Below are 16,737 nucleotides of genomic sequence, written 5' to 3' on the forward strand. Positions count from 1 at the left end.
CACAGTACCTTCACAGTAGATTCACAGTACCTTCACAGTAGATTCACAGTAGATTCACAGTACCTTCACAGTAGATTCACAGTACCTTCACAGTAGATTCACAGTACCTTCACAGTAGATTCACAGTACCTTCACAGTAGATTCACAGTAGATAGGCGTCCCATAGAATAACTGTAAAAAGCATAAGCTGACAAACACCTGAAAACCTGTTTTGTAGAAGTGCTGACTAAGTGTATAAAAAGAGAGAAATATCACACTGTATATGGTAGGTTAGGATTAGCCATTCAACATAGACTTGTGTGACTTTATTTAAAGTTTTTACAGAACACCAATGACTCTACATTCTCAAATAACTGTGACCTGCTCAACAACTGTCGGTATTATCCTTCAATAGCAACAACAACAACAAACAGTATATTTTATACACAAAAGAAAGTGACATTCAGACTTTAAAGATAATGTTTAATCATAAGGTTCCATTTTGGGATGCCAACCAAAGTGCAGGCATTGGTGGAGGAAACAGAGGGATCAGCCAATCAGACGTCTCCAAACTTCTGCATCATCGCCTTACGGCTGAGCTCATAGGCCAAGAAGAGAGCTCCGTTGGCAGGGAAGGTTCTGATCATGGTGGGGGTGAGGCCTGAGTAGAGAGGAGCCACTCCTATAGGAAGAACAGAAATATAGAGAAACACAGGTTCTGTTTATAATTTTATTTTCATTTGCTCACATTGTATATAGACTTATTTTTCTACTGTGTTATTGACTGTATGTTTGTTTTACTCCATGTGTAACTCTGTGTCGTTGTATCTGTCGAACTGCTTTGCTTTATCTTGGCCAGGTCGCAATTGTAAATGAGAACTTGTTCTCAACTTGCCTACCTGGTTAAATAAAGAATAAATAAATAAAAATAATACTTAATTTCACTGAAAATACAAACTGTTGAACACAGTGAACCAATGGTGTAAAGTGCAGAAGTTAAAATACTTTAAAGTGCTACTTAAGTCGTTTTTTTATCTGTACTTTTACTTCACTACATTCCTAATGAAAATAATGTACTTTTTACTCCATATATTTTCCCTGACACCCAAAAGTACTCGTTACATTTTGAATTCTTAGCAGGACAGGAAGATCGTCCAATTCACTTACTTACTGCAGATGTAGATGTTCAAGAGAACATCCCTGGTCATCCCTACTGCCTCTGATCTGGAGGACTCACTAAACAGAGAACATCCCTGGTCATCCCTACTGCCTCTGATCTGGAGGACTCACTAAACAGAGAACATCCCTGGTCATCCCTACTGCCTCTGATCTGGAGGACTCACTAAACAGAGAACATCCCTGGTCATCCCTACTGCCTCTGATCTGGAGGACTCACTAAACAGAGAACATCCCTGGTCATCCTTACTGCCTCTGATCTGGAGGACTCACTAAACAGAGAACATCCCTGGTCATCCCTACTGCCTCTGATCTGGAGGACTCACTAAACAGAGAACATCCCTGGTCATCCCTACTGCCTCTGATCTGGAGGACTCACTAAACAGAGAACATCCCTGGTCATCCCTAAAGCCTCTGATCTGGAGCACTCACTAAACAGAGAACATCCCTGGTCATCCCAACTGCCTCTGATCTGGAGGACTCACTAAACAGAGAACATCCCTGGTCATCCCTACTGCCTCTGATCTGGAGGACTCACTAAACAGAGAACATCCTTACTGCCTCTGATCTGGAGGACTCACTAAACAGAGAACATCCCTGGTCATCCCTACTGCCTCTGATATGGTGGACTCACTAAACAGAGAACATCCCTGGTCATCCCTACTGCCTCTGATCTGGAGGACTCACTAAACAGAGAACATCCCTGGTCATCCCTACTGCCTCTGATCTGGAGGACTCACTAAACAGAGAACATCCCTGGTCATCCCTACTGCCTCTGATCTGGAGGACTCACTAAACAGATAACATCCCTGGTCATCCTTACTGCCTCTGATCTGGAGGACTCACTAAACAGAGAACATCCCTGGTGCTCTCTACTGCCTCTGATCTGGAGGACTCACTAAACAGAGAACATCCCTGGTCATCCCTACTGCCTCTGATCTGGAGGACTCACTAAACGGAGAACATCCCTGGTAATCTCTACTGCCTCTGATCTGGAGGACTCACTAAACAGAGAACATCCCTGGTCATCACTACTGCCTCTGATCTGGAGGACTCACTAAACAGAGAACATCCCTGGTCATCCCTACTGCCTCTGATCTGGAGGACTCACTAAACAGAGAACATCCCTGGTCATCCCTACTGCCTCTGATCTGGAGGACTCACTAAACAGAGAACATCCCTGGTCATCCCTACTGCCTCTGATCTGGAGGACTCACTAAACAGAGAACATCCCTGGTCATCCCTACTGCCTCTGATCTGGTGGACTCACTAAACAGAGAACATCCCTGGTCATCCCTACTGCCTCTGATCTGGAGGACTCACTAAACAGAGAACATCCCTGGTGCTCTCTACTGCCTCTGATCTGGAGGACTCACTAAACAGAGAACATCCCTGGTCATCCCTACTGCCTCTGATCTGGAGGACTCAGTAAACACAGGCTTCGTTTGTAAAGATGTCTGAGTGTCGGAGTGTCTGAGTGTCTGAGTGTCTGAGTGTCTGAGTGTCTGAGTGTCTGATTGTCTGAGTGTCTGAGTGTCTGAGTGTTGGAGTGTGCCTCTGGCTATCCATCATTTTTTACATTTAAATGGTGCTGTCTGGTTTGCTTAATTATAAGGAATTTTAAATGATTAATACTTAAGTAGATTTTAAACAAAATACATTTAGACTTTTACTCACGTAGTATTTCACTGGGTGACTTTCCCTTTTACTCGAGTCGTTTTCTATTAAGGTATCTTTACTTTTACTCAAGTATGATAATTGGGGTACTTTTTCCACCACTGCAGTGAACTGGAAGAGATACTCCAGCTCACTGTGTACAGTATACCCATTTCCATTCACATATATAGTAGTACTATAATTAAGCTATTATGCAGTATCTATTGTATCACTCTCTTCCCTCACCTTCAGTGCGTATGATCCCCATCAAGGTATTGATGAAGCCTTGCTGTCTGCCTGCTAGGGAGTGGACCTGGATCCTGGACTTCACACAGTCTATGGGATAGACCACCAGCCACAGGCACGCTCCCCCAAACCCACCACTGAACATCAGAGGGACAACGCCTAGAGAGGAGAAGAGAGGAGAGGAGAAGAGAAGAGAAGAGAAGAGAAGAGAAGAGAAGAGAAGAGAAGAGAGGAGAGGAGAGGAGAGGAGAGGAGAGGAGAGGAGATGAGATGAGATGAGATGAGATGAGAGGAGAGGAGAGGAGAGGAGAGGAGAGGAGAGGAGATGAGATGAGATGAGATGAGATGAGATGAGATGAGATGAGAGGAGAGGAGAGGAGAGGAGAGGAGATGAGATGAGATGAGATGAGATGAGATGAGATGAGATGAGATGAGATGAGATGAGATGAGATGAGATGAGATGAGATGAGATGAGATGAGAGGAGAGGGAGAGGAGAGGAGAGGAGAGGAGAGGAGAGGAGAGGAGAGGAGAGGAGAGGAGAGGAGAGGAGAGGAGAGGAGAGGGAGAGGAGAGGAGAGGAGATGAGAGGAGAGGAGAGGAGAGGAGAGGAGAGAAGGAGGGAGAGGAGAGGAGAGGCTCAGGAGAGGAGAGGAGAGGAGATTCAGAGGAGAGGAGAGGAGAGGAGAGGAGAGGAGATGAGATGAGATGAGATGAGATGAGATGAGATCAGATGAGATGAGATGAGATGAGATGAGATGAGATGAGATGAGATGAGATGAGATGAGATGAGATGAGATGAGATGAGATGAGATGAGATGAGATGAGATGAGATGAGAGGAGAGGAGAGGAGAGGAGAGGAGAGGAGAGGAGAGGAGAGGAGAGGAGAGGAGAGGAGAGGAGAGGAGAGGAGAGGAGAGGAGATGAGATGAGATGAGAGGAGAGGAGAGGAGAGGAGAGGAGAGAGAGGAGAGGAGAGGAGTGATGATGAGAGGAGAGAGGGGAGGAGAGATGATGAGAGGAGAGATGATGAGAGATGATGAGAGGAGAGGGGAGAGGGGAGGAGTGATGATGAGAGGAGAGGGGAGAGGGGAGGAGAGATGATGAGAGGAGAGGGGAGGAGAGATGATGAGAGGAGAGATGATGAGAGGAGAGGGGAGGAGAGATGATGAGAGGAGAGGGGAGGAGAGATGATGAGAGGAGAGATGATGAGAGGAGAGGGGAGGAGAGATGATGAGAGGAGAGGGGAGGAGAGATGATGAGAGGAGAGATGATGAGAGGAGAGGGGAGAGGGGAGGAGAGGAGAGGGGGGAGAGGAGAGGGGAGGAGTGATGATGAGAGGAGAGGGAGCGGGGAGGAGAGATGATGAGAGGAGAGAGGGGAGGAGAGATGATGAGAGGAGAGATGATGAGAGGAGAGGGGAGAGGGGAGGAGAGGAGAGGGGGAGAGGAGAGGGGAGGAGTGATGATGAGAGGAGAGGGAGCGGGGAGGAGAGATGATGAGAGGGAGAGGGGAGGAGAGATGATGAGAGGAGAGATGATGAGAAGAGAGGGAGATGAGAGGGGAGGGGAGGAGGAGTGATGATGAGAGGAGAGGGGAGCGGGGAGGAGAGATGATGAGAGGAGAGAAGAGAGGGAGATGAGAGGGGAGGGGAGGGAGGAGATGAGAGGGGAGGGGAGGGGAGGAGAGATGATGAGAGGAGAGGGAGGAGAGATGATGAGAGGAGAGGGAGATGAGAGGGAGGGGAGGGGAGGAGAGATGATGAGAGGAGAGGGAGGAGAGATGATGAGAAGAGAGGAGATGAGAGGGGAGGAGGAGTGATGATGAGAGGAGAGGGGAGCGGGGAGGAGAGATGATGAGAGGAGAGATGATGAGAAGAGAGGGAGATGAGAGGGGAGGGGAGGAGCCATTTGGAACACAGTAATTACTCAAATAGTTGCATTGCAAAACTTGGATGAATACATAGATACAACAGGTGTTCATGATTTCACCATCATACCTATGCCATCCTTTTCGGTGTTCAGATGCTGAGCAAATGTCGTGCGACAGAGCTCGTAGGCTCCGAAGAAGCAGAAATACCCGGGCACCTCCCTGACAATGGTTGTAGTCAAACCCTGGTAGAACCCAAGAGGACCGTCCGTCCTCAACACAGTCCGAACCACGGACCACACCGAACTGGACCCAGGGAGACACAACACAGATATTGGAGGTATGAATCCCACTCACTGCCTTGCAGGTATTTTACCGGAGGCCTCCATCTCATGTATCAAAAGTATTTATAAAGCCCCCCCCCATGCAGATGTAGAAGCACGGTATTATAGCATCTTCTCTTACCTCTTCTGCCCTGCGGTTATCTTACCGGAGGCCTCCATCTCATGCATGGCCTGCAGACGACACTTGACCAGCTCTGTGGGACAGAGAGCCAGGGAGGAGAAGATGGAGGCTAGGGAGCCTGAACATGCCTTCTGGAGGTCACTAAGGAGAGGACCAGGGACCGGTGGTGAGGAATGAAGGAGGAGAACCATAGCAGAGGGAACATCTTTTTGCAGTAAATTGGCAAAGAACACAACATCCTAACCTCTGGTTACTGGTACACAACTGATATTTAAAGGTCATGTGACACAACTGATATTTAAAGGTCATGTGACACAACTGATATTTAAAGGTCATGTGACACAACTGATATTTAAAGGTCATGTGACACAACTGATATTTAAAGGTCATATGAAAGACTTGGAAAGATCATTGTTGAATAATATGCATATACAATTATCTGCTTGGACAGAATTATAGTATTATACACAATACACACTTCATAAGACCCTGAAGAAAGACCCTGTAGAAAGACCCTGAAGAAAGACCCCGAAGACCCTGAAGAAAGACCCTGAAGAAAGACCCTGTAGAAAGACCCTGAAGAAAGACCCTGAAGACCCTGAAGAAAGACCCTGTAGAAAGACCCTGTAGACCCTGAAGAAAGACCCTGTAGAAAGACCCTGAAGAAAGACCCTTTTGAAAGACCCTGAAGAAAGACCCTGAAGAAAGACTCTGAAGAAAGACCCTGAAGACCCTGAAGACCCTGTAGAAAGACCCTGAAGATCCTGTAGAAAGACCCTGAAGAAAGACCCTGTTGAAAGACCCTGTAGAAAGACCCTGAGAAAGACCCTGTAGAAAGACCCTGAAGACCCTGAAGAAAGACCCTGTAGAAAGACCCTGAAGAAAGACCCTGTAGAAAGACCCTGTAGAAAGACCCTGAAGACCCCGAAGAAAGGCCCTGTAGAAAGACCCTGAAAACCCTGAAGAAAGGCCATGTAGAAAGACCCTGAAGAAAGACCCTGTAGAAAGACCCTGAAGAAAGACCCTGTAGAAAGACCCTGAAGAATGACCCTGTAGAAAGACCCTGAAGAAAGACCCTGAAGACCCTGAAGAAAGACCCTGAAGAAAGACCCTGTAGAAAGACCCTGAAGAAAGACCCTGTAGAAAGACCCTGTAGAAAGAGCCTAACAATGCAAACGCTTGTCTTTGTGGTCCTACGTGGCAGTCCTACCTGAGTTCTACGGCTCGGTCCATCCCAGTGATTCGCCGCAACACGTCCTGACAGAAACCATAGCTCATGAAAAGGACAGCGTTCTCTGCGATGTTGGCTATGAGGGCTGGGGTGGCTCCCTGGTACAGCCCTCTCAGACCCATCTGTCTACAGACCCGTCAGGTATCATTGACAGGAAACACAGGTATTCCGATTCAGAAACTCTTGGAGGATAATGGAAGTTGGAAAACTTGGAAAAATACATTTTTATTACTTCAAACAGATCATTATGTTGTGTTAGCCTTCATCAAGATAAACTATATATACAGCAGTATGTGGACACCTCTTCAAATTAGATGATTTAGCTATTTCAGTCACACCTGTTGCTGATAGGTGTATAAAAATCATGCAATCTCCATAGACAAACATTGGCAGTAGAATGGCCCATACTGAAGAGATCAGTGACTTTCAATGTGGCACCGTCATAGGATACCACTTTTCCAACAAGTCAGTTCGTAAAATTTCCGCCCTGCTAGAGATGCCCCCGGTGAGCTGTAAGTGCTGTTATTATGAAGTGGAAACGTCTAGGAGCAACAACGGCTCAGCCACGAAGTGGTAGGCCACACAAGCTCACAGAACGGGAGTGGTGAGTGCTGAAGCGTGTACAAATCCTCTGTCCTTGGTTGCAACACTCACTAACGAGTTCCAAACAAGCAACATCAGTACAATAACTGTTTGTCGGGAGCTTCTTCCATGGCCGAGCAGCCGAACACAAGCCTTAGATCACCATGCCCAATGGCAAGCGTCGGCTGGAGTGGTGTAAAGCTCGCCGCCATTGGACTCCAGAGCAGTGGACTCCAGAGCAGTGGACTCCAGAGCAGTGGACTCCAGAGCAGTGGACTCTAGAGCAGTGGACTCCAGAGCAGTGGACTCTAGAGCAGTGGACTCCAGAGCAGTGGACTCCAGAGCAGTGGACTCTAGAGCAGTGGACTCTAGAGCAGTGGACTCTAGAGCAGTGGATCCGCGTTATGTGGAAATCTTAATGCTACAGCATACAATAACATTCTAGACGATTATGCGCTTCCAACTGTGTGGGGAAGGCCCTTCATCTTTCAGCATGACACCGTGCCTAATCACCCCCAACATCAGTGACCGACCTCACTAATGCTCTTGTGGCTGAATGGAAGCAAGTCCCCACAGCAATGTTCCAACATCTAGTGGAAAGCCTTCCCAGAAGAGTGGAGGCTGTTATAGCAGCAATGTTCCAACATCTAGTGGAAAGCCTTCCCAGAAGAGTGGAGGCTGTTATAGCAGCAATGTTCCAACATCTAGTGGAAAGCCTTCCCAGAAGAGTGGAGGCTGTTATAGCAGCAATGTTCCAACATCTAGTGGAAAGCCTTCCCAGAAGAGTGGAGGCTGTTATAGCAGCAATGTTCCAACATCTAGTGGAAAGCCTTCCCAGAAGAGTGGAGGCTGTTATAGCAGCAATGTTCCAACATCTAGTGGAAAGCCTTCCCAGAAGAGTGGAGGCTGTTATAGCAGCAATGTTCCAACATCTAGTGGAAAGCCTTCCCAGAAGAGTGGAGGCTGTTATAGCAGCAATGTTCCAACATCTAGTGGAAAGCCTTCCCAGAAGAGTGGAGGCTGTTATAGCAGCAATGTTCCAACATCTAGTGGAAAGCCTTCCCAGAAGAGTGGAGGCTGTTATAGCAGCAATGTTCCAACATCTAGTGGAAAGCCTTCCCAGAAGAGTGGAGGCTGTTATAGCAGCAATGTTCCAACATCTAGTGGAAAGCCTTCCCAGAAGAGTGGAGGCTGTTATAGCAGCAATGTTCCAACATCTAGTAGAAAGCCTTCCCAGAAGAGTAAAGGCTATTATAGCAGCTACGTTCCTACATCTAGTGGAAAGCCTTCCCAGAAGAGTGGAGGCTGTTATAGCAGCAATGTTCCATCATCTAGTGGAAAGCCTTCCCAGAAGAGTGGAGGCTGTTATAGCAGCTACATTCCTACATCTAGTGGAAAGCCTTCCCAGAAGAGTAAAGGCTATTATAGCAGCTAATGGGGGATCAACTCCATATTAATGCCCATGATTCTGGAATGAGATGTTGGACGAGCAGGTGACCACATACTTTTGGTCATGTAGTGTATGTACAGTATATACAGTTTTATTTTTATTTCACCTTTATTTAACCAGGTAGGCTAGTTGAGAACAAGTTCTCATTTGCAACTGCGACCTGGCCAAGATAAAGCATAGCAGTGTGAACAGACAACACAGAGTTACACATGGAGTAAACAATTAACAAGTCAATAACACAGTACAAAAAAGGGGAGTCTATATACAATGTGTGCAAAAGGCATGAGGAGGTAGGGGAATAATTACAATATTGCAGATTAACACTGGAGTGATAAATGATCAGATGATCATGTACAGGTGGAGATATTGGTGTGCAAAAGAGCAGAAAAGTAAATAAATAAAAACTGTGGGGATGAGGTAGGTGAAAATGGGTGGGCTATTTACCAATAGATTATGTACAGCTGCAGCGATCGGTTAGCTGCTCAGATAGCTGATGTTTGAAGTTGGTGAGGGAGATAAAAGTCTCCAACTTCAGCGATTTTTGCAATTCGTTCCAGTCACAGGCAGCAGAGTACTGGAACGAAAGGCGGCCGAATGAGGTGCTGGCTTTAGGGATGATCAGTGAGATACACCTGCTGGAGCGCGTGCTACGGATGGGTGTTGCCATCGTGACCAGTGAACTGAGATAAGGCGGAGCTTTACCTAGCATGGCCTTGTAGATGACCTGGAGCCAGTGGGTCTGGTGACGAATATGTAGCGAGGGCCAGCCGACTAGAGCATACAAGTCGCAGTGGTGGGTAGTATAAGGTGCTTTAGTGACAAAACGGATGGCACTGTGATAAACTGCATCCAGTTTGCTGAGTAGAGTGTTGGAAGCGATTTTGTAGATGACATCGCCAAAGTCGAGGATCGGTAGGATAGTCAGTTTTACTAGGGTAAGCTTGGCAGCGTGAGTGAAGGAGGCTTTGTTGCGGAATAGAAAGCCGACTCTTGATTTGATTTTCGATTGGAGATGTTTGATATGGGTCTGGAAGGAGAGTTTGCAGTCTAGCCAGACACCTAGGTACTTATAGGTGTCCACATATTCAAGGTCGGAACCATCCAGTGTGGTGATGCTAGTCGGGCATGCGGGTGCAGGCAGCGATCGGTTGAAAAGCATGCATTTGGTTTTACTAGCGTTTAAGAGCAGTTGGAGGCCACGGAAGGAGTGTTGTATGGCATTGAAGCTCGTTTGGAGGTTAGATAGCACAGTGTCCAATGACGGGCCGAAAGTATATAGAATGGTGTCGTCTGCGTAGAGGTGGATCAGGGAATCGCCCGCAGCAAGAGCAACATCATTGATATATACAGAGAAAAGAGTCGGCCCGAGAATTGAACCCTGTGGCACCCCCATAGAGACTGCCAGATGACCGGACAGCATGCTCTCCGATTTGACACACTGAACTCTGTCTGCAAAGTAATTGGTGAACCAGGCAAGGCAGTCATCCGAAAAACCGAGGCTACTGAGTCTGCCGATAAGAATCTGATGATTGACAGAGTCGAAAGCCTTGGCAAGGTCGATGAAGACGGCTGCACAGTACTGTCTTTTATCGATGGCGGTTATGATGTCGTTTAGTACCTTGAGTGTGGCTGAGGTGCAACCGTGACCGGCTCGGAAACCAGATTGCATAGCGGAGAAGGTACGGTGGGATTCGAGATGGTCAGTGACCTGTTTGTTGACTTGGCTTTCGAAGACCTTAGATAGGCAGGGCAGAATGGATATAGGTCTGTAACAGTTTGGGTCCAGGGTGTCTCCCCCTTTGAAGAGGGGATGACTGCAGCAGCTTTCAATCCTTGGGGATCTCAGACGATAAGAAAGAGAGGTTGAACAGGCTGGTAATAGGGGTTGCGACAATGGCGGCGGATAGTTTCAGAAATAGAGGGTCCAGATTGTCAAGCCCAGCTGATTTATACGGGTCCAGGGTTTGCAGCTCTTTCAGAACATCTGTTATCTGGATTTGGGTAAAGGAGAACCTGGAGAGGCTTGGGCGAGGAGCTGCGGGGGGGCCGGCGCTGTTGGCCGAGGTAGGAGTGGCCAGGCGGAAGGCATGGCCAGGCGGAAGGCATGGCCAGCCGTTGAGAAATGCTTGTTGAAGTTTTCGATAATCATGGATTTGTCGGTGGTGACCGTGTTCCCTAGCCTCAGTGCAGTGGGCAGCTGGGAGGAGGTGCTCTTGTTCTACATGGACTTCACAGTGTCCCAGAACTTTTTGGAGTTGGAGCTACAGGATGCAAACTTCTGCCTGAAGAAGCTGGCCTTAGCTTTCCTGACTGACTGCGTGTATTGGTTCCTGACTTTCCTGAACAGTTGCATATCGCTGGGACTGTTCGATGCTATTGCAGTCCGCCACAGGATGTTTTTGTGCTGGTCGAGGGCAGTCAGGTTTGGAGTGAACCAAGGGCTGTATCTGTTCTTAGTTCTGCATTTTTTGAACGGAGCATGCTTATCTAAAATGGTGAGGAAGTTACTCTTAAAGAATGACCAGGCATCCTCAACTGACGGGATGAGGTCAATGTCCTTCCAGGATACCCGGGCCAGGTCGATTAGAAAGGCCTGCTCACAGAAGTGTTTTAGAGAGCGTTTGACAGTGATGAGGGGTGGTCGTTTGACTGCGGCACCGTAGCGGATACAGGCAATGAGGCAGTGGTCGCTGAGATCCTGGTTGAAGACAGCGGAGGTGTATTTGGAGGGCCAGTTGGTCAGGATGACGTCTATGAGGGTGCCCTTGCTTACAGAATTAGGTTGTACCTGGTGGGTTCCTTGATGATTTGTGTGAGATTGAGGGCATCTAGCTTAGATTGTAGGACTGCCGGGTGTTAAGCATATCCCAGTTTAGGTCACCTAACAGAACAAACTCTGAAGCTAGATGGGGGCAATCAATTCACAAATGGTGTCCAGGGCACAGCTGGGAGCGGAGGGGGTCGGTAGCAGGCGGCAACAGTGAGAGACTTATTTCTGGAGAGAGTAATTTTCAAAATTAGTAGTTCGAACTGTTTGGGTATGGACCTGGAAAGTATGACATTACTTTGCAGGCTATCTCTGCAGTAGACTGCAACTCCTCCCCTTTGGCAGTTCTATCTTGACGGAAGATGTTATAGTTGGGTATGGAAATCTCTGCATTTTTGGTGGCCTTCCTGAGCCAGGATTCAGACACGGCAAGGACATCAGGGTTAGCAGAGTGTGCTAAAGCAGTGAGTAAAACAAACTTAGGGAGGAGGCTTCTGATGTTGACATGCATGAAACCAAGGCTTTTTCGATCACAGAAGTCAACAAATGAGGGTGCCTGGGGACATGCAGGGCCTGGGTTTACCTCCACATCACCCGCAGAACAGAGAAGGAGTAGTATGAGGGTGCGGCTAAAGGCTATCAAAACTGGTCGCCTAGAGCGTTGGGGGCAGAGATGTTTGGACACACAAGCTGTCATCAAGGCAAAGGGTGTCTACTTTGAAGAAATATATTTAGATTTGTTTTACCACTTTTTTGGGTTACTACATGATACCATATGTGTTATTTCATAGTTTTGATGTCTTCACTATTATTCTACAATGTAGAAAATAGTACAAATAAAGAATAAACCCTGGAATGAGCAGGTGTGTCCAAACTTTTGACTGGTACTGTATTTATATGAAAGGTAACTACACAGGATTCAGGAATAATACTACTGTAAATACACAGGATTCCGGAATAATACTACTGTAAATACACAGGATTCCGGAATAATACTACTGTAAATACACAGGATTCCGGAATAATACTACTGTAAATACACAGGATTCCGGAATAATACTCCTGTACATACACAGGATTCCGGAATAATACTACTGTAAATACACAGGATTCCGGAATAATACTACTGTAAATACACAGGATTCAGGAATAATACTACTGTAAATACACAGGATTCCGGAATAATACTACTGTAAATACACAGGATTCCGGAATAATACTACTGTAAATACACAGGATTCAGGAATAATACTACTGTAAATACACAGGATTCCGGAATAATACTACTGTAAATACACAGGATTCCGGAATAATACTACTGTAAATACACAGGATTCAGGAATAATACCACTGTAAATACACAGGATTCCGGAATAATACTACTGTAAATACACAGGATTCCGGAATAATACTACTGTAAATACACAGGATTCCGGAATAATACTACTGTAAATACACAGGATTCCGGAATAATACTACTGTAAATACACAGGATTCCGGAATAATACTACTGTAAATACACAGGATTCCGGAATAATACTACTGTAAAAACACAGGATTCCGGAATAATACTACTGTAAAGTGTTTACCTGTAGGTGGCCATGAAACAGTGGAGGAAGCCTCGGTACATGGAAGGGAAGGTCTGCATCTTCACCTTGGCTGTGTCGAACGGCTGGCCACTGAACACACAGGCTGTCCCACCTAAAGACAACATGGGCGGAGGGAGAAGATGGAGAGGAGACCGATGAGGAGGAGAGGAGGGAGAAGATGGAGAGGAGACCGATGAGGAGGGAGAAGATGGAGAGGAGACCGAGGAGGAGGGAGAAGATGGAGATGAGACCGAGGAGGAGGGAGAAGATGGAGAGGAGACCAATGAGGAGGAGAGGAGGGAGAGGAGACCGATGAGGAGGAGAGGAGGGAGAAGATGGAGAGGAGACCGATGAGGAGGGAGAAGATGGAGAGGAGACCGATGAGGAGGAGAGGAGGGAGAAGATGGAGAGGAGACCAATGAGGAGGAGAGGAGGGAGAGGAGACCGATGAGGAGGAGAGGAGGGAGAAGATGGGGAGGAGACCGATGAGGAGGGAGAAGATGGAGAGGAGACCGATGAGGAGGAGAGGAGGGAGAAGATGGAGAGGAGACCGATGAGGAGGAGAGGAGGGAGAAGATGGAGAGGAGACCGATGAGGAGGAGAGGAGGGAGAAGATGGAGAGGAGACCGATGAGGAGGAGAGGAGGGAGAAGATGGAGAGGAGACCGAGGAGGAGGAGAGGAGGGAGAAGATGGAGAGGAGACCGAGGAGGAGGAGAGGAGGGAGAAGATGGAGAGGAGACCGATGAGGAGGAGGGAGAAGATGGAGAGGAGACCGATGAGGAGGGAGAAGATGGAGAGGAGACCGAGGAGGAGGAGAGGAGAGAGAAGATGGAGAGGAGACCAATGAGGAGGAGAGGAGGGAGAGGAGACCGATGAGGAGGAGAGGAGGGAGAAGATGGAGAGGAGACCGAGGAGGAGGAGAGGAGGGAGAAGATGGAGAGGAGACCGATGAGGAGGAGAGGAGGGAGAAGATGGAGAGGAGACCGATGAGGAGGAGAGGAGGGAGAAGATGGAGAGGAGACCGATGAGAAGGAGAGGAGGGAGAGGAGACCGATGAGGGAGGAGATGAGGGAGAAGATGGAGAGGAGACCGATGAGGAGGAGGAGAGAAGATGGAGATGAGACCGATGAGGAGGGAGAAGATGGAGAGGAGACCGATGAGGAGGAGGGAGAAGATGGAGAGGAGACCAATGAGGAGGAGAGGAGGGAGAAGATGGAGAGGAGACCAATGAGGAGGAGAGGAGGGAGAAGATGGAGAGGAGACCGATGAGGAGGAGAGGAGGGAGAAGATGGAGAGGAGACCAATGAGGAGGGAGAAGATGGAGAGGAGACCGATGAGGAGGAGAGGAGGGAAAAGATGGAGAGGAGACCAATGAGGAGGGAGAAGATGGAGGGAGACCGATGAGGAGAGGAGGGAGAAGATGGAGAGGAGACCAATGAGGAGGAGAGGAGGGAGAAGAGACCGATGAGGAGGAGAGGAGACCGATGATGAGGGAGAAAGATGGAGAGGAGACCAATGAGGAGGAGAGGAGGGAGAAGATGGAGAGGAGACCGATGAGGAGGAGAGGAGGGAGAAGATGGAGAGGAGACTGATGAGGAGGAGAGGAGGGAGAAGAGACCGATGAGGAGGAGAGGAGGGAGAAGATGGAGAGGAGACCGAGGAGGAGGAGAGGAGGGAGAAGATGGAGAGGAGACTGATGAGGAGGAGGAGGGAGAAGATGGAGAGGAGACCGATGAGGAGGAGAGGAGGGAGAAGAGACCGATGAGGAGGAGAGGAGACCGATGAGGAGGGAGAAGATGGAGAGGAGACCGATGAGGAGGAGAGAGACCGATGAGGAGGGAGAAGATGGAGAGGAGACCGATGAGGAGGAGAGGAGGGAGAAGATGGAGAGGAGACCGATGAGGAGGAGAGGAGGGAGAAGATGGAGAGGAGACCGATGAGGAGGAGAGGAGACCGATGAGGAGGGAGAAGATGGAGAGGAGACCGATGAGGAGGAGAGGAGGGAGAAGATGGAGAGGAGACCAATGAGGAGGAGAGGAGACCGATGAGGAGGGAGAAGATGGAGAGGAGACCGAGGAGGAGGAGAGGAGGGAGAAGATGGAGAGGAGACCGATGAGGAGGAGAGGAGGATGAGAAGATGGAGACGAGACCGATGAGGAGGAGAGGAGGGAGAAGATGGAGAGGAGACCGATGAGGAGGAGAGGAGGGAGAAGATGGAGAGGAGACCGATGAGGAGGAGAGGAGGGAGAAGATGGGGAGGAGACCGATGAGGAGGGGAGAAGATGGAGAGGAGACCGATGAGGAGGGAGAAGATGGAGAGGAGACCGATGAGGAGGAGAGGAGGGAGAAGATGGAGAGGAGACCGAGGAGGAGGAGAGGAGGGAGAAGATGGAGAGGAGACCAATGAGGAGGAGAGGAGGGAGAAGATGGAGAGGAGACCGATGAGGAGGAGATGAGGGAGAAGATGGAGGGAGACCGAGGAGGAGGAGAGGAGGGAGAAGATGGAGAGAGACCGAGGAGGAGGAGAGGAGGGAGAAGATGGAGAGGAGACCGATGAGGAGGAGGGAGAAGATGGAGAGGAGACCGATGAGGAGGGAGAAGATGGAGAGGGAGACCGAGGAGGAGGAGAGGAGAGAGAAGATGGAGAGGAGACCAATGAGGAGGAGAGGAGGGAGAGGAGACCGATGAGGAGGAGAGGAGGGAGAAGATGGAGAGGAGACCGAGGAGGAGGAGAGGAGGGGAAGATGGAGAGGAGACCGATGAGGAGGAGAGGAGGGAGAAGATGGAGAGGAGACCGATGAGGAGGAGAGGAGGGAGAAGATGGAGAGGAGACCGATGAGAAGGAGAGGAGGGAGAGGAGACCGATGAGGAGGAGATGAGGGAGAAGATGGAGAGGAGACCGATGAGGAGGAGGGAGAAGATGGAGATGAGACCGATGAGGAGGGAGAAGATGGAGAGGAGACCGATGAGGAGGAGGGAGAAGATGGAGAGGAGACCAATGAGGAGGAGAGGAGGGAGAAGATGGAGAGGAGACCAATGAGGAGGAGAGGAGGGAGAAGATGGAGAGGAGACCGATGAGGAGGAGAGGAGGGAGAAGATGGAGAGGAGACCAATGAGGAGGGAGAAGATGGAGAGGAGACCGATGAGGAGGAGAGGAGGGAAAAGATGGAGAGGAGACCAATGAGGAGGGAGAAGATGGAGAGGAGACCGATGAGGAGAGGAGGGAGAAGATGGAGAGGAGACCAATGAGGAGGAGAGGAGGGAGAAGAGACCGATGAGGAGGAGAGGAGACCGATGATGAGGGAGAAGATGGAGAGGAGACCAATGAGGAGGAGAGGAGGGAGAAGATGGAGAGGAGACCGATGAGGAGGAGAGGAGGGAGAAGATGGAGAGAGAGACTGATGAGGAGGAGAGGAGGGAGAAGAGACCGATGAGGAGGAGGGAGGGAGAAGATGGAGAGGAGACTGAGGAGGAGGAGAGGAGGGAGAAGATGGAGAGGAGACTGATGAGGAGGAGAGTAGGGAGAAGATGGAGAGGAGACCGATGAGGAGGAGAGGAGGGAGAAGAGACCGATGAGGAGGAGAGGAGACCGATGAGGAGGGAGAAGATGGAGAGGAGACCGATGAGGAGGAGAGAGACCGATGAGGAGGGAGAAGATGGAGAGGAGACCGATGAGGAGGAGAGGAGGGAGAAGATGGAGAGGAGACCGATGAGGAGGAGAGGGAGGG

At 49.0% G+C, this 16,737-nt stretch overlaps 1 protein-coding gene across 1 annotated transcript in view; it reads right to left on the reverse strand.

The window, feature by feature from the left end:
- Positions 1–270: 270 nt before the first annotated feature.
- The window catches only part of slc25a15a (solute carrier family 25 member 15a), a 40,385-nt gene continuing 23,918 nt past the window's right edge, over positions 271–16,737 (reverse strand). The window contains exons 3-8 of the mRNA XM_052468834.1: positions 13,009–13,120; positions 6,600–6,746; positions 5,390–5,530; positions 5,055–5,230; positions 3,058–3,216; positions 271–661 (exon numbers count right to left, since the gene is read on the reverse strand). Of these exons, the coding sequence (XP_052324794.1) occupies positions 537–661; positions 3,058–3,216; positions 5,055–5,230; positions 5,390–5,530; positions 6,600–6,746; positions 13,009–13,120 (860 nt within the window). The 3' untranslated portion in view covers positions 271–536. The remainder of the gene's footprint in view (positions 662–3,057; positions 3,217–5,054; positions 5,231–5,389; positions 5,531–6,599; positions 6,747–13,008; positions 13,121–16,737) is intronic.

The sequence above is a fragment of the Oncorhynchus keta genome, chromosome 18, assembly GCF_023373465.1.
Source record: "Oncorhynchus keta strain PuntledgeMale-10-30-2019 chromosome 18, Oket_V2, whole genome shotgun sequence".
In the NCBI taxonomy this organism is placed as follows: domain Eukaryota; kingdom Metazoa; phylum Chordata; class Actinopteri; order Salmoniformes; family Salmonidae; genus Oncorhynchus; species Oncorhynchus keta.